Below are 21,818 nucleotides of genomic sequence, written 5' to 3'. Positions count from 1 at the left end.
AAACACAGACACGCGCATGCGCACACACACTACACGCATGCCCTTTAAGGTCTTAGAGCAACAGGATTGGGATGCCACCCAGAAATTTCCTGGCCCCCTCTGTTTGCTCATTGTAAGTGTATTTTTCTCAGTATGAAATGTCTCACTTTCAGAGAGCCATGAAGTCCTTGGTTCAAAAAATTCTTCCCTCCTTCCCCTCGAGAACCTTGTTCCTAAAATTAGTTAGAAAAACTGCTATCAAGAACCTGTTTTAAATGAGGTAAATTGAATAAATGTTCTAGGTTCTCTAGAAGCTTTTGTTTTCATTTTTGTGTTAGTGATGAGTATTTAATTTACATTTGACACTGTCGTTTTTCAAACATTTTTAACAAGATTTTATGTAAGTAAGATCTTGCCTGTGTCCTTGCAGGTTTGACGACGATTAGAAGCATGCTTTCACTGAACATCCCCACACCATCTGTTACGCAGGATGTCTCTGAGTGAGAACGCGGGTTTTGCCTATGAATCTTCAGTGCACAGCACCAACGTCTTGCTCAGCCTCAACGATCAGCGGAAGAAGGATGTGCTGTGCGATGTCACTGTCCTCGTGGAGGGCCAGCGGTTCCGAGCCCACCGATCTGTGCTGGCGGCATGCAGCAGTTACTTCCACTCGAGAATCGTGGGCCAGGCAGATGCAGAGCTTAACATTACTCTACCAGAAGAGGTGAGAGAGAGGTCCATGTGTCTGGAAGCCACCCTGATTTTAATCTAATTTAACTTAATTAAATAACTTAATTAACAATGTTTATTGAGCACTTGAATAATTTGATCCACTGTTATGTTATTTTTCATAAAATGACCAAAGCAGGTCAGAGCCAGCGGATTATAGACATTTGGAGAGGTCATGCTGGGAGAGGCTACACTATGTGCCATTCTCTCCCTTTAGACCTTTTCCTGGGGTGGGAAACCGACTGGGTGTAGGGTTCTGTAAAGCATCCATTTTTCTAAGACATGCCCTCATGTTCCATAAATGTTCTTTCTCTCCCTTTTCTTCTCTCTTGAGATTTTGTCTATGCATTGGTAGGAAAAAGATGATTTTCTGTCACATTTATAGAGCTGGTTTTTACACATCTTTTTCCTACCAGCCTGTTGTGAAACTCAAGCACCTAATGTTTGGGTTCTTGTTAACATCCTGCCTCCAAGAGACCTCTGTCTGGGCCTGGGAGTGCTGGTTACTCTGACTCTTATTAGAACAGCTTGCTTTATTCAGTTAGTAATTACAGGTAGAAGAGCCGTTGAGCCTTGTGGCATTGGGGCACAAATTAGAAGTTAAGAGGAATTTGGAGAAAGTATGTAGAACTTTTTGTGTCTGATAGGTCTGTGTGAGCTGCTCTGTAATGGGTACAAAGTCTACAGTTTAGCTTATTGCTGGCCATGCATTCTTCCATGAAATTGTGTCCACAGTTTGAAGAATCAACAGGTTGTCATTTCTATGGCAGAGGCTAGAGCAAATAATGCAATAGCAAGAAAATGACAAGAAAGGCCCACTATATGCTAGTCATTGTTTTTAAAAAGTAGCAATGCCTATCATAATGGAGACATACTTAGTAAGGTTCATATTTTCAAATTACTTAGTAAGACTTTCCAAGTAGAGTGGAGTTGGATTCATGGGTGTGGGAGGAAAGGTGTATGAATGCATGCGTGCATATGTGTGTGTATTCATTCATTCATGCTAATTTGAGTGTAAATCATACGTTTTCAAATATTTTGAAGTGTTTCATAATAGTGATAGATTGAAAATATCTTTTATATAAGTCACTGTCTTAAAAACCTTTTGTGGTTATTTTAAAAAATCTTTAAGGGAATTTTTATTGAGATAATTGTAAATTCACATGGATTTGTAAGAAGTAATGCAGAGAAGTCTGTTGTACACTTTGCCCAGTTTCCTCCAGTGGTAACGTTTTGCAAAAGCATAGGATAATATCACAACCAGGATGTTGACATTGATACACTCCACTCATTTTACTCAGATTTCCCTGGTTTTACTTGTAGTGACTTGTGTGTATGAAGTACTGTGCAGTTTCATCCCCTGTGTAGGTCCATGTATCCCCCACCACAGCCAAGATACTGAGCAGTTCCAACACCCAAGGATCCCTTGTGTTGCCCCTTTATAATTACACCCACTTCCTTCCCACCCTCTCTCCTCTCTCCCTTACCCCCTCCTTCCATCCCTAACGCCTGGCAACCACTAATGTGTCTTCATTTTCTAAAGTTTACCATTTCAAAAATGTTATATAAATGGAATCACACAGTATGTGACCTTTTGGGACTGGCTTTTTTCCACTTACCATAATTCCCTTGAGGTTCATCAAAGTTCTGTGTGTTGATAGTTTGTTCCTTTTTATTGCTGAGTAGTATTCCATAGTACGGATGTACCAGTTTTTATTCAACTATTCACCTACTGAAGGAAGTCAGGCTAATTCCAGTTTTTGGCTGTTACAAATAAAGTTGCTGTGAACATTTGTGTATAGGTTTTTGTATGAATGTAGGTTTTCATTTCTCTGGGATAAAAGAACAGGAGTGCAGTTGCTGGGACATATGGTAGCTGCCTGTTTAGTTTTATAAGAAACTACCAGCTGTTTCGTTTTTCATTCCCACCAGCAGTGTATGAGTGATTCAGTTTCTCCGCATCCTCACCATTATTTGGTGGTGGTGCTGTTTTTTATTTTAGCCATTCAAAAGTTAACTACTCACAGGTTAGCAGGTTTTTAAGATCACTAAAAATTATGGTATCTTGATCACTGTTTTAGAAATTTAGTGTTTTAAAATTAATTTGGTGCTTTTAATCCAGAATGGGGCCCTCTCTGCACTTAGTAGGTTCCATTTGCCCCTCACTTTGCAGAGGCAGGTTCAATGTAAAAGTACAAGTTTCTGCTTAAGGGTTTTATTACCCAGAGTCGGTGAGTCTTTGCTGAAACGGTTCTAGGCATGATTTTTAGAACTTCGCTTAGATCACTTTTTAAATCTGAATCTGTAAAATTTTGTTAGAAATTTTTGGCATGAGCTAAAGATAAGTTACCATTTACTGTGCATTTAGCATGGATCAGGACTACTTTAAGTGCTTTAGATATATTGTTTTTTATCCTTAAAATTTTGCTTTGTAGTTTATAGCAGTTGCAGTCGTTTGGAATATAATGACTGCATGGAGCTGGGCTGGCAATAGACACCTGGCACTTGACTATATATGTGTTCCCAGTTGTGTCCATCCTGCTTTATTTTGTAGATGATTTATTTCAGCTAATGTAGAAAAATTGGGGTAATGCTTGTGTCTTTACCTCATGTGAGTAAACCATAATTCATGTGTCGTTAAGAGCGGAATCTATAAAGTAGAAGGTGTGGTCCCAATAAATGGGGTATGATAAATAAGCATGCTTTTCCAGACTCCCTTAGCTTCGCGTTTCCTAGAAGAATAGTTTTTCTTACCAAATTAAAATACCTATTTTATAATTATCACAAATTCATCTCTCTATTCCCCTTCTACTTTCTTGTATTTGTCTACTAGGCAGCTTTTAAGAAATGCGTTTGTTTTTATTTTGTTTTTTATTTTGTATATTAACAGGTGACAGTTAAAGGATTTGAACCTTTAATTCAGTTTGCCTACACTGCTAAACTGATTCTAAGTAAGGACAATGTGGATGAAGTGTGCAAGTGTGTGGAATTTTTAGGTGTCCATGATATTGAGGAATCCTGCTTTCAGTTTCTCAAATTTAAGTTTTCGGACTCCACTGCAGACCAGCAAGAATGCCCAAGAAAAAAATGCTTCCCGTCACACTGTCAGAAAACAGACCTTAAATTTTCACTTTTGGACCAGAGGGATTTAGAAATTGATGAAGTGGAGGAATTGGAAAATAAAAATGTTCACACTCCTCAATTTAAACTCTGTAGGTATCAAGGAAATGCAAAAGTATCACCTCCTCTACAAGACAGTGCCAGTCAAACATGGGAATCCATGTGCTTAGAAAAGGATGCTGCTCTGGCCTTGCCATCGTTATGCCCCAAATACAGGAAGTTCCAAAAAGCATTTGGAACTGACAGAGTCCGTACTGTGGAAACCAGCATCAAAGACGTTCACACTTCTTCTGTGCAGCCAAATGAGACGTCTGAAAATGAATGTTTAGGGGGAATCCAGGACTGTGCAGATTTGCAGGTGATTTTAAAATGTGAAGAAAGTAAATTAGCAGTGGAACATGAAGAACCCAAGAAGAAAGATCCGGCTTCTCAGTGTCCATCAGACAAAACAGAGGTGACTCCTTTCCCCCACACTGCTTCGACAGACCCTCCTGGGCTCTATTCTCTGTCTCTTTTACAAACATATGACCAATATGGTGACTTGAATTTTGCTGGTATGCAAAACACAACAGTGTTAACAGAAAAGCCCTTGTCAGGTACAGATGTTCAAGAAGAGAAAACGTTTGGGGAAAGTCAAGATTTACAATTGAAATCTGACTCTGGCCCCAGGGAAGATAGTAGCCTTGCCTCTAGCGATCGGAGTAGTGTGGAACGGGAAGTGGCAGAACACCTAGCCAAAGGCTTCTGGAGTGACGTTTGCAGCACGGACTCTCCTTGCCAAATGCAGTTATCCCCTGCCATGGCCAAAGACGGTTCAGAACAGATCTACTCGCAGAAGAGGTCTGAGTGTCCCTGGTTGGGTATCAGGATTAGCGAGAGCCCGGAACCGGGTCAGAGGACTTTCACAACGTTAAGTTCTGTCAACTGCCCTTTCATAAGTACTCTGAGTACCGAAGGCTGTTCAAGCAATTTGGAAATTGGAAACGATGATTATGTTTCAGAACCCCCGCAGGAACCTTGTCCGTATGCTTGTGTGATTAGCTTGGGAGACGACTCTGAGACAGATACTGAAGGAGACAGTGAACCCTGTTCAGCCAGAGAACAAGAATGTGAGGTGAGGGGAAAATGGATGTGTGGTGAAGTTACTGTTTTACCCCCGTTAATTGGGATTTACTCTGTGTCAGCTCCTGTTGCCCCACTAGGGATATGAGCAGACTCAGGGAGGGAGAAGGAAACCCATACACAGTTAGTTATAAGACATGACCAATACCAAGAGTGTGATGAATTTTGAAGGGCTTCTGTGTTCATATATTTCAAGCCAGGTGTATTTATGTTAACTCTGGAGTGGAGTCACACATTGCTCTTTAACTGTTTAAGTCAAATGCTATGTCCCAAAAGGAAAAAGAATAATGATTCTGTGATTATTACATGGGAACTCCTGGAAAAACACAACATACATTCCCTCTTATTCATTGCCACAAGGATTTCTAGATCTGGGACTAATCACTTAGCAATGACTTAGCAGTGACTAGTTGTAGGAATGTGGCTTCTGATGCAGTTTTCTTTACGTTAGTTGTTCATAGCCATTAATTTTCTCATTATTTTCCAGTAGCTATTAATTTAATGAATGTCTTAATTTAGTATGAGTTACATGTAGCTGGTATAGTATTAATTATACAAAGCTTAATCTGTGTACAGACATTTATAGCTGCTTTTAAAAAAATATTACTATAATTCCAGGGCTTATTAGTTCTTTATCATGTTCTTTGGTTCTATAGCTCTTGGATAACATAGGTTTGAAAGAGTGAAAGAGGTTTTTTTTTTCCCTTTGGCTTTGGAAGGAGGTGCTTGGTGATCTAATTTAAGAAGTAATATATATGCATGAATTATATATATATATAGATTTTTGTATGACATTATAAATCCAGTGTTTGGAACTATGAAAAGAATGTTAAAAATAAAACATTTAAGAAGTTTTAAAACATTTTGTATAACTAATTTCTGTAAGCTTGAAAAACAAACTAAGTAGATTGCCAGAGAAACTGACCAGTGTTTCATTTACATTTTTGAAAGTTTATATAATTAAACTGTCTCACAATTTTATTTTTAAAAAAGTTATCTTCTTTTTCTAAATTTAGTATGTCAAAAATGACTTTAAAATATTCATAAGATTTTTCTAACCATTTCTACACTGGCAAGTGAAATTTGTAGCTTTTAAAATGAGTTACACAAAACTACCTTTTTCCTCATAGAAAAATAAATTTTCTGAAATGCTTTAGAAATTACTAGTGTAATTATACCAGTATTGAATCAGTGCTACACAATATTATAAATCAAAGAATAAAATAGATTTTTTTTTTTTTGGTTTGGTAAAATCACATTAAAAACACTTTGGAAAGAGGCTTAAGGATATCTGTGGGGTATTAACATACCCTAGTAAAATCACAAATTCTTTTTTCATTTAAAATACATTAATATTTGAGTTAATATGTTTGATTTGCTGAAAAAAATCTGCTTTTCAATTTATTTGTCTTCTGAACCCTCTGTGAAATAGACTAGGAATAGCAATTAAATTATCAGTCTTTATTATAAGGGATTATATAGAAATTGGGAATGGAGGTCTTTTTTTAAGTCTAAATGAAGTTCTCTGGAAAACATAGATGTATATCATCCTTTTCCTAGATTTAAGTATAACTACAAAATACGGCAACAATTTGTAATGTTTATTTCACATTCTAGGTAAAGCTGCCATTTAATGCACAACGAATAATTTCACTCTCTCGAAACGATTTTCAATCCTTGTTGAAAATGCACAAGCTGACTCCAGAACAACTGGATTGTATCCACGATATTCGAAGAAGAAGTAAAAACAGAATTGCTGCACAGCGCTGTCGCAAGAGGAAACTGGACTGCATACAGAATCTTGAGTCAGAAATTGAGAAGCTGGTGAGGACACAAGTTTCTTGTTATTTAGATTCCACCATCTTTATTCATTCTTTTTTGTAGAGGAAATAGCTATTTCAATTCCTAAGTCAGACATTAATGCTCAGTCAAATGTTAATTTTAAAATTTACCAATTATCATTTTAAGAATAAATTATATGACATTTTCAGAAAGCTTAAGCGATAAAAAAATTAGGGTTTTTATATAGACTATTTTACTTATATAAATATTCTACATATTAGTATGATATGCAATAATATGTAAGTTGAGAACTATTTCTGAGTCCTTTTTTTTTTAATGATTTACAAATTAAAGGTAATTTTACTATCTACCTAATTCTTAGTGGTTGAGTAAAGATTAAAGAAGTTATAAAGCACCTAATCTGTTTGTGCTGTGTTTGGTGTCTATAAACGCTAATGTTCCAGTTGTTAGTTTAATTTAACTGTAGACCTGAATAACTTGTTTTGGTTGATACCAAAACACACCAACTTGGATCTTTCATCTAAGAAAAAAATTCATATGATGATATGAATAGGAATTTTAAGGTCTAATGAGACCCTAAGCTAGAATAATGCTTACTTTACTGAATCTTATTTTCTATTCCAGCATCAAAACACAAATTGACTGAAAAATGGATTAATTTGCACCCCTGTGTCTCTGTTCCCCTAGTGGTTGGTGGAAGGAAACATCGTATGAAAAAAGACAGCTGGGATAGTGCAGGCCAGCTACAGCTAAAAATATAGTTAGAGACAGCAGAGAAACAGTGCCTAGAAGCAGTAAAAGCATTCCTTGAATGTTCGGTTTGTGTCTTTGTTAATTATTGGCCAAAGTTTAATATTGTGATTGTAGCAAGTCTTCAGGCATAACCGTTCTAGCTTTGAATGCCAATTAAACAGCAGTAATTTAGAAGAAAAAACTGTACCTTTATATGCCTTCAAAAAAGTAGAAAAATAAAAATTCATTGTATATTGTGCATATACCTTAATTATGCAAAAAAGATAAAGTATAACTCTGAAAAGATGAAAGAGAAATCAGATGTTTTATAAATGGAGGCATGAGAGATATTAAAAACCTATGTGATACTGCTGAATGATTAAAGTTGTCAAGACGAAAGAAGAAAAATGACAAATTCAGTAATATTTACGCAGTGCTTTTGGGATATGTATTAATCCATACTTATAAGCACTAGTATTCTTTCCTATTGTCCAACTTTGAATTGAACACAGCTGCCTTTAGACAGGGTATATAGTGTTTTAACTTTAGTTATTATTCTCTACTGTAATACAGAGATGCTTTGTGGACTGTTGGGTTGTATAGAGCTATTTGAAATTTACATAAACTTATACTATGAGAGTTCTTAGATCTGCTTCTCATTGTTCTGTCTTCCCCCTCAGCTAGTGATAATTTATAACTGTCAATAGAATTTGTCTACTTTTTTCCTCTCCCAAAAACAAACAAAAGTGAAAACAAAACAAAACAAACCTTTTAGATTGATGAAGTTTGTTTCATTGGTAACTTTATTTTGTACGTGAATTCTAAGCAAATGTTTTGGAAACTGTCTATTACTCTTTAGAACTATTCTGTTTCCTGGCTCATGGTCTTATTTATATTTTTTGATTGAAATCAGACATTAGATTGCTGAACAATTGATGTTTTCACTAGATTTCAGATGCCTAGGATGAAGAGGGCTGCTACATTCTTTGCGCTTTCTGCCACCTCTGCCTTAGCTTCAGCAAAGAGAGGTGGGAAGCACACTGGTAAAAGTACGGAATTCTGAATCAGACTCCTATCTGTGGCACTTTGCATAATTTCTTTGTCCCTCAGGTTTCTCGTCTGTAAAATGGGATATTACTAGTGTTTACTTTATAGTGTAGGTACTCATTTATGAAGTTTAAAAGAGTTAATAAATCTAAAGAACTTAGGAAAGTGCCTGTTGCATAGTAAGTACTCAATAAATATTACCTTTTTCTTCTTATGATTATTGCTATACTATTACTTGTCGATTTTCAGTTTTCTCTTCCTTAATTGCTTCCTTCCTAATGTCTCTGCCTAAACTGTAAACTCTGGGTTTGGACCTCACCCTTCTATTGCCTCTCTCCTTATATTAAGGTTCTTTTCATATGGTCAATGGATTACTATTGGTTAATTTCCAATACAAAGGAATATTTGGTTGCCTAGCAGTTTTTATGAAATAAAAAATGAGAGTGGTCACTACCCTGTTTACCTATTGTATTAAGTGGGATTCTTTGGCTGCAAGAAACAGAAACCATCTGAAGCATGAATGAGTGAATTTATTGTGAGGATATAGGCATGTCTCATTTAGAAGCCAAAGAATGGAGCCAGACCTCATAAATAGCATGGAACAAAGAAGTGGAAAACTGCCAAGAACTCAGAGAATCTTCTCTCTCAGCTCATCTCTGTGCATCTGTGCCCCCTCCATACTGCAGGATGGCTTTGTGTGCTAAGTGCGTCTGGGACGAGTGGCTGCGGCACAGCTCCTGAAGAGTAGCACTCTCCTCCAGGGACTGGTCAGACAGAGACTACAGTTTTAGTCAGTTCTAACTTCCCAAGGAGGAGAGCATCTAATTGGCCTACTTCGATCAGGTTTCCTCTTCTGTGACTAGAGAGTAGGGACAAACAGCAGAAACATGGCTGCCAAGAGCCCACCTCTCTGAGCAGGCAAACAGCAGAAACATGGCTGCCAAGAGCCCACCTCTCTGAGCAGGCAGAGCAGACAGCCCAACGGGTCTGCTCACCCAGATTGCGCCAGTGAGCTCAGCACAGTCTCTTTCCTCTTCCAAAATATCCCCAGAGAAGGCATGTTAGAATTTTTGTATCGGAGCCACTCACCTTGTGTTTCAGCTTCCTTGAACTCTCTCCTCAGTTCTTCACACTACTCTCAGTTGTAGTGATTTATACAGACAAACTCTAGTTGCAGAGTACAAGGGGCACATTATAAATTTCAGCTCTACCACAGATGTCTCTGTCTCATGAAAAAAAGCAGAAAGTGTGCTACTTGTTAGCTTATAAGAATAAGAAAGCTGGTCCTTTTCCTAGAAGTAAAAGAATTTGATGCTTAAGATATTTATTACATTAAGAAGTTTACTTAGACCCTGGTTATTGGGTGATGTTTTGGATCTTGTCTTTGTCAAGAGAGAAAAACCGACAGTAATTACTGCCACTTCTATCCCAGGTTTGTATTTGGTGGTATGGAGAGTTGAGAATACAAAAGAGTGTGCCAGATGTTCTTTTTTTTAATTGAGATGTCGCTTTTGGAAGCATGGCCAGTAGACAAGCGGTGTTTCCCAGTCTTTATAGTCTGGGATTTTAGCAAACCTATTTAGGGGAAATTATTTGTTTCATAATTTAACACCCATTTTTATATAGCCAATGACTGATTGGATTAACATGTAAATAAATTCACAATATATATTGTCCTGGTCTGGTAATATTCAGGCAGTGGACCCCATATTTTAGTAAGCTTTGGTCTTTGGGTATTGGCTGTAAACTTTTGTAATTGGTCCTAAGAATGATAGCATAAGAGACTGTGGATGGATCAGCACATGAAAAAAAGTGTTTTGATTATAAGAATAATTACTCTAAAATGTCTTCCAGGTGGGTGGGTAGGATAATTATTGTGTGTAAAGGGCACTTTTATAGTTGTACTGTGCTGGGAAAGCCAAAGGAAGATGTTAGTTTGAATTAAAAAAATTAATGAATTGTACTTCTCAACAAGATGTTCTGTTAAAGTCTAAATAGAACCTTTGAAGAAAAGGAATGGTACGTATTTGTTTGGTGGATAAATTGATGGTAATGACTTTTAACATTTATTTCGAATTTGGTAGTATGTTAGAGGGTAGGCACTAATTCAGCATTGCTGTTACTGTAAGGATTGAATATGCATAATCTATAAACGAATAACAGGACTTTTTTACCAATAAATCTACAGTCTTGAACAAAGTTCAAGAATCGTTGAGCTTCTGTTATGTGTTTGGCTTACAAAAGCTCTTGTCTTTATAGGATTCTTTACAAGGTCTGTGTTATTCTTTTCTGGAAGATTAATTCAGAAGTTAGAAAATATATATGTCTCTAATACCATTTTGGCCTCAAACCAAGGTAACCCTGAAATGAAGGGAACTTTGCTTTTAAAAAAATAAATTAAATTACCAAAATGTATTTTTCTTAGAAGGTATCAGATATTAATTGATATCAACTTGTACCTGATTAGAAATCAGAATATTCACAAAGCACTTGAACCTCAAGGTCAAGGTGTCCAGACATCATTTTGTTTCATTGCTCTAATCTATTGTGATGGTATAGGAGTAAAACTACCTCATCTGTCCTTAGTGTTTTGCATTTCCTGGTGAAAGTTGTATTATTTTATTAACGATAAATCTGTTCTAGTCACATTCTACTGGGTGCTGTACCCACGTGCACACTACCTTCTCCAAACATACCTTGATGGGCCCTTCTGGAATCTTCCCTCTGCCACTCTGTGATGCCCTTGAACAGCACATCTTGAAGTGTGGTCTGTGGGCCATTGGCATCTGAGTTATCTGGGAGTGCCCCTTCAAAATGAATATTCCTTAGTCCCATCCCAGACCTGTGGGAGGGGCCCAGGAACATGCATTTTATAAAAGTTTCCAGGGTAAATTCTTGATTCTACGCATTGAATTTTGAGAACCTGCTTCAGTAGAACATGGAGGTCAGATGGAGGCTTTGGAGTCAAATGCCTGGAAGTCCTGCCTGGCCCCTTGTTAGCTTTGTGGCCTGGGGGAATTATTTCACCTCCAATGCCCACATTCTCTCGTGGATAATATGGGGAGAGAAGAACAGTATCCCTTCAGGATTGGTGCAAGCATCAGATGCCATCAGGGAGGGAAAGTTCTTTGTACTGCTCAGCACATGTTCATGCTCAATGAGTATTAGTGGTTCTGTTTGAAATAAAAGTGGTTATCTGTTCCTTCAGTAAGCATCTGCTAGTCACTACGTAGTAAATTTCTGCTGGGTACCAGGAAATCAAGGATGAAAGAGACAGAGTCCTTGCCAATAAAATGCTTATGGTCTCATGGGGAGCCAGGTTTATGTGTTTTCATTTTTTCTTGCAATTTATTTTCCTCCTCCCTTTCTAAAAATTACAAGCTTTCAGGAAAGTTAAATGAATAATACAGTAAACTACCCATGTAGTACATTTGCTCCCCATGTAGGTTCAACAGTTCTGGGCATTTTGCCACATTTGCTTTGTCTCTCGTTCTGTCCGTCTTTGTGTCTGTCTCTGTCTGGCCTGCTCTGGAAGGTTGGTCTGTCAGTCTTGTCTCTCTCTGTCCCTGTCGGTCAGTCTTGGTCTCTTTCTAACCATTTGATTGATCTTGGTCTCTCTGTCTTTTCTCTGTTTCTGTTGCTCTCCTTTTATATTCTAAATCATTTGAAAGCTGCCACATTATGACATTTTACCCCAAATGCTTAAACATGCGTCTCCTAAAAACATTCTTAGATATCTTTATCACATATCTTTACCAATATGTTTATCATACCTGAGAAAATTAATAAATCTTTCATATTATATATAGTCTCTCTTCAAATTACCCTAATTGTTCCCAAAATATATTTCACATGTATGCTTTCTTGTTTTCAGACTCAGATCCAATCATCACATAATGCATTTGGTTATGACTTTCTAATCTTTCAATCTAGAACAAGTCCTCCCTCTTTTATTTTTTCAGTGACAACTTTTTGAAGAGTCCAGGTCAGATTTCTCATAAAATGTCCCACTTTTAGTATTTGTCTTTTTCCCCTTGGTTTTATTTAACTCATTGATCCATTCCTTGTATTTCATGTAAACTGCAAAAGTTCGAGTTGTCTAGATTGAGATTAAGTATTCATTGGTGGTGTGTCCTTCCTATTGCATCACTTGGGGAGGCACAAAGTGTCAGAATGTCCCACTTGAGTAGAAGAGAACTGCCAGATCATTTTCAATTTTTTTTTGCCTTTGTAGTTGTTCAGTAATCTGTGGAGTGTTACTTAGGCACTTTGTGAATGTCCTGTTCCCCATGACTGCCTCCTTTGGTTTTTAGCATATCTTGATGGCCTTTACAATGGGGATTGCAAAATAGGGATTTTGCAATGCCAACACTTATTGACATTACTCTTTAAAAAGAACTTTCCTTCCCTCCTCTTTTCCCTCTTTCGCACCACACTCCTTTAGTATCACTATGGACTCATGGATTAATTTTTTCCTAACTTAATTTCTTAGAATCTGTAATAGACATTATCTTTTTGATGTTGACACTTTTTCAGGCTTGGCTAGGGGAGCCCCATCAAGCCAGCTGCTGTGTTCTTTTGACATGACCCATTAGGGCTTCTGTGCCATCTAGAGCAACATGTTGGAGGCTCACCTTGTACTTCTCTTGTCCCAAGATTTAGAATCACCCCCTTCTCTAAAAATCCCTGGTTTCCTTTAGCAGGTATTAGATTTTAGAGAGCATGCTTGCATCTGAAGTATTGCTCCTTCTGGGCCCTTTCAGTGGACAGAGCTGGGAACTGTGTGTGTGTGTGTGTGTATGTATGTAAAATCATGAGTGCATTCAGTATGCATGTCATGCTTCAATAAATAAAAGTAAAAAGTATATTAGAAATCATGAGTTCATGTAGATATTTCCAATCAAAATTTGGCAGTGTGGAGCTTTTGTCTCTGCTTCTTTTGTATATTTATATTTTGTCTCTTGTCATTATAGAGAAAATCTTGGCTCCCTATTACATTAATATATTTACTATTTGAGATATACATCACAAAATTACAATATCAATGTTACTATTAACAATAAACAGATTGAGTGAAATTTCTTTGCCTTTGTCTCTAAATATATACCGTAGTACTGAAGTTTAAAATTTAAAAGTTATTTGAAGTAATGTTTTGTCTGTTAGCAATTTGATATACATTAAATTAATTTGTTTATATTTATTACTAGAATTTACTCTTCATATTTTTTATATGTTTGTTTTGAATATGTAAAACATTTATATGGTTCAAAAGTTAAAACTGTGTTTTAAGAAAGCTATGCTCCAAAAGTCTTGATGCCATCCTCTCCCTATACCCTATTCATTATACCCTCTTCATGGCTGTTTCCTATAGGTAACCGTTTTCAAAACCATTCATTTTTTTTCCCTTATTTTTTCCCTAAAAACAGGGTTTTTTAAATGTGTATTCTTATTATCTTCACTACACAGAAGTATTCTGTATATACTCTTCTATATTTTACTCTTTTCACTTAAGAAGTGATTTCCAGGAACTATTTTTCCTTGTTCACAGAGGTTGCTGTTCTTTTTACAGCTCTGTAGTGACTGTAAAATCTCTATCATGGCTGTAGCACAGTTTCTCTAAACGGTTTTCTTATTGGTGGACATTTGGGATGCTGCAGTGAATAACTCTGTACATTGTTTTTCTAATGTTAAAGAAATGTATCTTTAGGATAGAGTCCCAGAAGTAGGATTTTTGTGACTATCTGCCCACAACCTCAGCAAAGAGTTTGTTGTCAGCGTTTGGATTTTTTCCTGTCTGATAGTGAGCGTTTGTATCTCATGGTAGCGTTTATTTTTCTCTCTCTTATGAGTGAAATTGAGCATTTTCATTCATACTTTCAAGGGCTGTTTGTATATTTCTATGAGCTGTCTATTCACGGGTTTTGCATCATAAGCAACTATCCGTCACCACCTTCCAGCAGTGAGGACTTGTTAACCTCAAATAAATTGTCGTTGGATCTGGTGCTTTTGGTGCCAAATTCTCCCATGCCTTATCTTTATTGGGTTAGTCATATTTAGAATCTTTCTTTTAAACTTGTTATGCTTGAATGAAGATTGTACTATAACTGTTGAAAATGTGGACATGGATATAAATTTTTTTGTCATAAAATGCAGAATAGTATCAGAACACAAATTTCATTCGATTTTTTTTTCAGATCTATGATTAAAGCCTCAGCACTTCCAACTTAGGACTTACACAGTTGCATTATAAGAAAATTAAAATAGATTGTAGGAATAGGAAGCAGGCCACTGGTAGTGAGTATGTTTGGCAGATGTCTTTAATAATAATCATGAAGTGATTAAGTTGAGTTACTTTTATTTGCTTAATTATTTGTTGTTAACTTGAATGCTAGCGAACTAAATTTGTGTTTTAGAATTAGAGCGGAATGGAAAAAACAGCTAACTACCTGGACACTTAGCTGCGCAGGAGTTAGCTCAAAGTACAGAGGAACAGACGGGAGCGTTTAATGTGTAGAAATACCCGTGGTGGAGTTCCAAGGTTGTCCCTGTTGGTTTTAGTTGATGTAAAGAAGCAAGCCATCTTGCAGGGGTCTCACTTAGAGTGTAGTGATGGCTTCCTTTATTTAGTGGGGTAGGAGTAGTGAGAATATGTAAGATCATACTGATCTTTATCTAAAGATATAGAAGTTATAAAATATTTGTAATCTTCATAGTATCTGTAAGTTGAATAGTAGTTCTAATTTCTGGAAGGAAGCTCAAATATTCATTATTTTGCTTAACCATATTTAATTTAAAAGATCAATTAGCACTTGACATTTTGTCTCTTGCTGTTTAGAACAGAGATTCACCCCAACTTTGTTGAGTCCATGGCTGACTATTGTTGTGACTGAGGAAAAATCTTTCTAATTTTTTTCTGGAAGTTTTGTTTCCATCCTCATTTGGATTGGCTTCTGAGAGGCCGTAAAAAGAAGTGGTTGCTGAGTGCGTTAAAAGTGTTCCTTGTCGGGGCAGGTGGGAGTAGGCACTGTTATTGCCCTCTAGGCCCCTGCAGACTCGTTATATCAGAAGACTACAACTGGTACACTTTCCGTAAGAAAAAGTGTACTTGCTGAACATTGGTCTTGATTTGATTCATTTATATAATAGTAAATATATTCATATATTCTTGACCTCTACCTATTTTTTCAAAACAGAACAATTGTATAAAAATCCAAACAAATTGGAGAGTACTTTGCAACATAAAAATTCAGTATTTTATATTCATTATACATTTTCTCAAAATATTAGATGACCTTGAAATATTTAAAACTATCAGTAATTGTATTCACGTGCAGTTTTGTAGAAAACTTTTTATATGAAACAGTAACAGTACTTTTTTATAAAGCAAATTTATTTTTACTATTTTTGTTCCAGAAAAGAATCTATAAAGGATGGCCATTATAGATTATCACTATGAAATAATCCATCTAAATGTTAACTGGCAACTGCAGCCCCCCAGAACCTGCCAACAAGCAGAAAGCCAAGAGTTGTCATAAATTTCACAAGAGAAATCTTTGACCTTCTATCAACATTTATTTACTCTTACCTTAATAAATAACTTGATTAATAGTGTCCTTGCTTGCAATAGATTAGCAGCAGTGCAGTGGTAGAATAAGATGGATGGCATGGGACAGTGATGGAGAGAGACATTCTGTCAGCAGCAACAAGTGATGGTGGACAGAAAGGCAGGAACCAGGAAACTTTGGAAAGAATTCTGTGGTTGACTTTCCTGGAGGGATAAAAATTTAATAATAATAATAACAGCAACAAAAATAAATATTAACAAACACAAAATTCCCCCCCCACCCCAAATTCTTCACGCTTTAGTAACTCACCCACTAGCTTTCTGACTCGACCTATTAAACTCCAAGTCCCATCTATAAAATGGGTTTCACAGTACCTAAATCAGCAGTCATTGTGTGGATACGTAGCTGAGATTTAGCACAAAGTCTGGCACAGAGTAAATGCTCCACAAATGTTAGTCATCATTAGAGTCTTGCAGTGATTGGAGTTGCAGCAGTTATGATCACTGTACTTGTACCTTTTTTGGTTTATTCCATCCAAAATGTCAAGTCCACACTTAGCTGCATTTCGCAAAATCAAAAAATTCTGAAAAGTGCGTCACAACTGTTTTGGCCAGAAAACTGACACAAACTGATATCAGGCTGTGTAGAGTCTTTATCCTACTTTGTGCATTTATTTGATATTTTCATGTGTTTTATTTAGAAACGTAAAGATGTTTCATAGTGGGGTGCTGCCCCAGACCCTGCTAGAGGAAATATGTGTGCATCCATATTATCTTTCTAAAATCTGAAAAATTCTGAATCTCAAGATACATCTTGGCCTAAGAGTTTTAGATAAGGGATTAAGAGGGAGGATGGGTTTTGAATTGAAAGCCGTTGCTCAGTGATGATGGATTTTGAATTGAATTGAAAGGAAAAATTCCATGCGATCTTATTTAATGAGAAGACACTGTAGATATGCATTTGATCACCTTAGAACTGTGGGTTGAACTAATAAACACAAGTCGTTGTATTCTCTTTCCCGCCTTCACAGCAAAATGAAAAGGAGAGCTTGTTGAAGGAAAGAGATCACATTTTGTCAACTCTGGGTGAGACAAAGCAGAACCTAACTGGACTCTGCCAGCAAGTCTGTAAAGAAGCAGCTCTCAGTCAAGAACAAATACAGATACTCGCCAAGTACTCAGCCTCAGATTGCCCACTGTCATTTTTAATTTCTGAAAAAGGAAAAAGTACTCCTGATGGTGAACCTCCGTTACCATCCATTTTGAGTCTACCTGAGGGGCCTGCAGCTGGGCCGCCGGCGGGAGAGCAAAGCCCTTGCTATCCCAGCACGAAGAGCAGCGAGGCGGGCCGTGCGCGGGGCCAGGAGTCCCGGCCGACTTCCAGTGCCACCTCTGAGCAAGCTGGGCTCCTGGAACGGTGTCGGCAGAGCGGCGGCATCTCGGATTTCTGTCAGCAGATGACTGATAAGTGTACTACTGATGAGTAAACTTGCATTCACTTCCTTCGAACCATCTGATCTTCTACTGAAGATCTGACGTTGTCTTGCAAGCCTAATACAGCCATCTGTCTTTTAACAATATTGTTTTTCCCCCTAGTAGTTTGCTGTTAAGGCAGTTCCTCTAAAGACAGCCCTGACTTTTCCTTCATTTCCACAGGAGATGCAGAAATGATTTGCTTCCTGGATACTGAAAAATCACATGTGAAAATGTAGTAAGGCTTTAAAAGCTTGTGCTTTAGAGAATAATAACTATTAGTAATAACTCTTCCCAGTATTCAAAATAAATATGAAAATGAAAACTGCAGCATATCAAACAACAGTTTAACATCTTGTTAAACGTCTGCAGACAGTTCCTACTAAAGAAGTAGCCTGCAGGGGTTTAGGAATCTGACCTTTTTGTAATAGACTGGTTTAAAAGAACATTTCTCCCCAAGTAATGCTGATAGAGTTCTATCTACTCAGAAGCAGGGTGTCAGCTACTTGGGCGTCTTTGTGTAGAACTGCGGTGTGAGAAATAGTGGAATGGTCTTGCCTGAATCCTGGAGCTTTGCTCTTCAGCTCCTGCTGAAAGCAAGGATGGACTGGCTGCACTGTGCCTCCTGAGCAGCGCTGGGAGTAGTTAGGAAACAAGGGCAGGCAGCTGGCCTAAGGCGGAGCTTCTGCTCCTCCTCCTTGAGCAATTCTGTCTGCATGAACAGTAGGTAAGTGTCATTTTCCCTCTCTTCTTTTTTCTCTTCAGTCTCTAACACATCTGGTTCCATCCTGATCTTTCTGTCTCTTGACATTCTTGTCCCTTTGGAAGGAGAAATAGGACTCAGGATACAGTGGCATGAGTGAACGCATTGGCAGCATAGGCTTAGCCACCCAGAATCCTGGCAAGCTTATCAAGACACAGGGCTGTTTGCCTTCCCACCATAGCTCACCCATGCCAGAAAAACAGATGTCACAGGCAAAGAAAATGCCCCACAGTTATCAGGAGTGCAGTTCATTTTTCATCCTATTTTTGAAGTCCCTTGGTTTAATTGTAAAAAGCATTATTGTAGATAAAAATGTATCTACAGCAACTGTGCAGGTTTGTGAAATAGGGTGAAACTTGATCTTGTTCCATTGTGGGTTTGAATTTGGAAACCAGACTTAATCTTACTTTCTTCTCCTGGTCTGGTGTATAAGGGTACACAAATCATTTTGATTTGGCTATTTTAAAATCAGTCTTCGTGTTTATTCAGTCCTGTTTTAAAGTAATAGTTTTTATAATCTGAGCACCTACCCCAGAACATTTTGCAGCGGTTCTCAGCCGTTCTGGTGTTACAGGCTTATTTGGGAGTCAGATGAAGGCTGTAGACTGTGGGCCTTCACGACAGTTGAAAAACTCCATGTATTCGCATTCACAGAAACATCTGCAGAACCTAGTTTTAAAGGGTGCAAAGGAGTAATTTATAGTGTTAGGATTAGAAAGTGCTTCCTTTCACTAAGATCAGATACCTGAGAGAGAGACTTATATAGATTGCAGCCTGAGTCCAGTGAAGGCTCTGGGTGGCTAACGTAGGAGACAACCATCCACCGTGTAGGAGTGAATCTGATGCAAGTAGACCTTTGCTGTAAGAGTATATGGGGACCAGACTTAATGTCGCAGAGTAATTTGTCAAATGTTACCCTTTTTGATGGGTGGGGTAGATATTGCTAGTATATTTTCAGTGGTTTGTATGTTGTTTCTCTTATTGACTTAGTTGTTGTAAGAGAAAATAATTGGACTTGTTTATTTCCTAGAAGCTTTTTATAAGAATTTGTCAGGGAGAATGATGATTCTGTGATAATGCATCCCAATACAAAAGAATTGTGTGTGTGTGTGTGTATGTATATATAATATATATCCCCATGTAGCTGTTTCTTTGATACTTGTAATTTTAAATGTTAACATCAAAATATAAAATAATATAAAAACTTTTCTGGTTTACAATATGTAAAATCTTACACAAGCCAATGGAATCCTTGATTTCCTACCTCACTGTACACTCAGCTGTTCATCATATCAGTTTGTGTATGTGCAAATGTCAAATAATCTTTTACTTTAATTGCTACTGTAAATAACTGCTTTGAAAGGTTGTGTACTATTTTATGATAAAACCTAGTTGTTTCCAGAGTTTAAATATGATTTTTATGGCACTTGGTCTAAATTTCTCTCTACATATAAATAGTTAGAGCATTAAGGGTTTATTTTAATGATATTCTGGTTATTTGCCAAGTGTAATATTTCCTGAACTATAGCATTACTTTTAATAGCCAGCATGTAATACAAGTAACTACACTACCTCATACCTACATGATTTTCAAGTTGTAATACAGAGGGACAGAGATAAAAAAATTTTATCTTTGTTTTTTGGCCATAAGGTGGGGAAATTTTCTATATACTGCATAGCATTATACATTTATTTTAACATTAACTTCTAAAGAAGTTTTTTCTAAGAAAATTTCTTTTCAGTTGATTTTTTTTTTTTTGAGACTGCCGAAGACAAATGACAGGATTATGTGTATACAGTGTATATCTTTTCCTTCATGCAGAATTTTGGAAAGGTTGTTTTCAGTTTGTATATTGCGTATTTACATGATCATTGTTCCTTATTTTGTGAATTGGCCTTCTCAATGCTTGATGATTTTTAAAAAGCTGTTATGTCTATCTCAGTAAATAATATTACCTTAAAATTCTTTTAATTATTTGAATTCCACAGCTATAGCAAATAACTTGTTAAATTGTTATATTCAAAATAAATATGGATATAAATGTTGGTTCTTCATCTGTAAATTTTATAACATAATTTACTATAGCTTAAGGTTTAACCAGTTTTAAATAAGGAATTAAATATATTTGATGCAGAAGACGATACAGGTTGCATGTGGACGCTGAGCCACATCAACAACTTGGAAAAAATATCAAACAAATGGCAATTTTATAATGAATTCTCAGGTGAACTTTTTTCAGTTATAAAACATCTATTTTGAATTTGTAAATATTTTAAGTGTTTTATTAAGGCATGTAATAAACTATTCTTTGAAACCTGTTGGGAAAAATGAAAATTTAAAGCCATAATAATAAAAGATGGCATACTGATTGTAAATAAACAGAAATAATAACATCTATTGATTTTTTTTGTATCTTGCATAATATAATTTTCTAACAATGCAATAAAACCACTAAATTTTTTATCCATATCCTATTAAGATCATGTTTCATTAAAAGTAAACTTTTGTAATATTTAATTTACATTTTCTTCCTTATGTGCTTATCCAACTGTAGCAAGCTATAAATGTTAGATGTTGGTGATAAATTGACAGTTGAATAAAATTCTCTAAAATTACTTCTAATTGATTTGAGTTGTACACTCCATTTCCGTTTTCTCACCTCTTATGTGAATTTACTAATTTTAGTCTTTTGATTGAGTAATCAGTATGACTAGCATTTGTAAGAGGGAATCTTTCATTATTTGGTTATTGTGCCTAAAAAAATTTCTGGCACTCAGGTGTTTAAGGAAGCACAGATTTTAGCCTTGCTTCTGGTTTACTTAATTTCAGTCTTTGGATAGAGATATAGGGCTTTTGAAGGGGATACTATCTCTATCAGTACTTAAGTACTTAATTTTTTTTTTTTTCCGCTGAGGAAGATTTACTCTGAGCTAAAATTCATTGCCGACCTTCCTCTTTTTTCTTGAGGAAGATTCGCCCTGAGCTAACATCTGTGCCAGGCTTCTTCTATTTTGTATGTGGGTCGCTGCCACAGCATGGTGGCCAATGAGTGGTATAGGTCCGCACCTGGGAACCAGACCTGGGCCAGTGAAGCAGGCTGTGCCAAACTTAACCACTAGGCCAGGGGGCTGACCTCACAGTCCTTAATTTTTAAAGACTTGTCTGCTGAGTCAATTCTACCATGTTACATTCAACTTCTAACCAGACCCTTGTCCTCAAGCTTTGAGCAGCTGCTCAGAGCTATTGGTGATCCAAAGCATGGTCTTCTGGTCTAGTAACAGTGATTCTCAGCTAGGGGTGATATTGCATCCTAGGTATTTGGCAGTTCCCAGAGACACAAATAGTGGGGGCAGGATAAAGGATATAGTATCTAGTGGGCAGAGGCCAGGGATGCTACCAAACATCCTGCAATGCACAGGGCAGCCCTCACAACAGATTATCCACCCAAGATGTCAACTGTGCTGAGGTTGAGAAACCTTGACTAG

The 21,818-nt window shown here is 36.9% G+C and overlaps 1 protein-coding gene across 2 annotated transcripts in view; it reads left to right on the top strand.

Moving 5' to 3' along the window:
- The window catches only part of LOC124234283 (transcription regulator protein BACH1), a 47,178-nt gene extending 26,223 nt beyond the window's left edge, over nt 1-20,955 (top strand). For both annotated transcript variants that reach the window (XM_046651550.1, XM_046651551.1), the window contains 4 exons: nt 410-703; nt 3,599-4,942; nt 6,568-6,774; nt 17,128-20,955. In XM_046651550.1, coding sequence (XP_046507506.1) covers nt 470-703; nt 3,599-4,942; nt 6,568-6,774; nt 17,128-17,583 — 2,241 coding nt within the window. In that variant the 5' untranslated portion in view covers nt 410-469 and the 3' untranslated portion in view covers nt 17,584-20,955. The remainder of the gene's footprint in view (nt 1-409; nt 704-3,598; nt 4,943-6,567; nt 6,775-17,127) is intronic.
- Nucleotides 20,956-21,818: the final 863 nt, after the last annotated feature.

The sequence above is a fragment of the Equus quagga genome, unplaced genomic scaffold (genome assembly GCF_021613505.1).
Source record: "Equus quagga isolate Etosha38 unplaced genomic scaffold, UCLA_HA_Equagga_1.0 73442_RagTag, whole genome shotgun sequence".
NCBI classification, from domain to species: Eukaryota; Metazoa; Chordata; class Mammalia; order Perissodactyla; family Equidae; genus Equus; species Equus quagga.
Note: the sequence above shows the minus strand (reverse complement) of the source record. Positions and strands in the feature narration are given on the sequence as shown.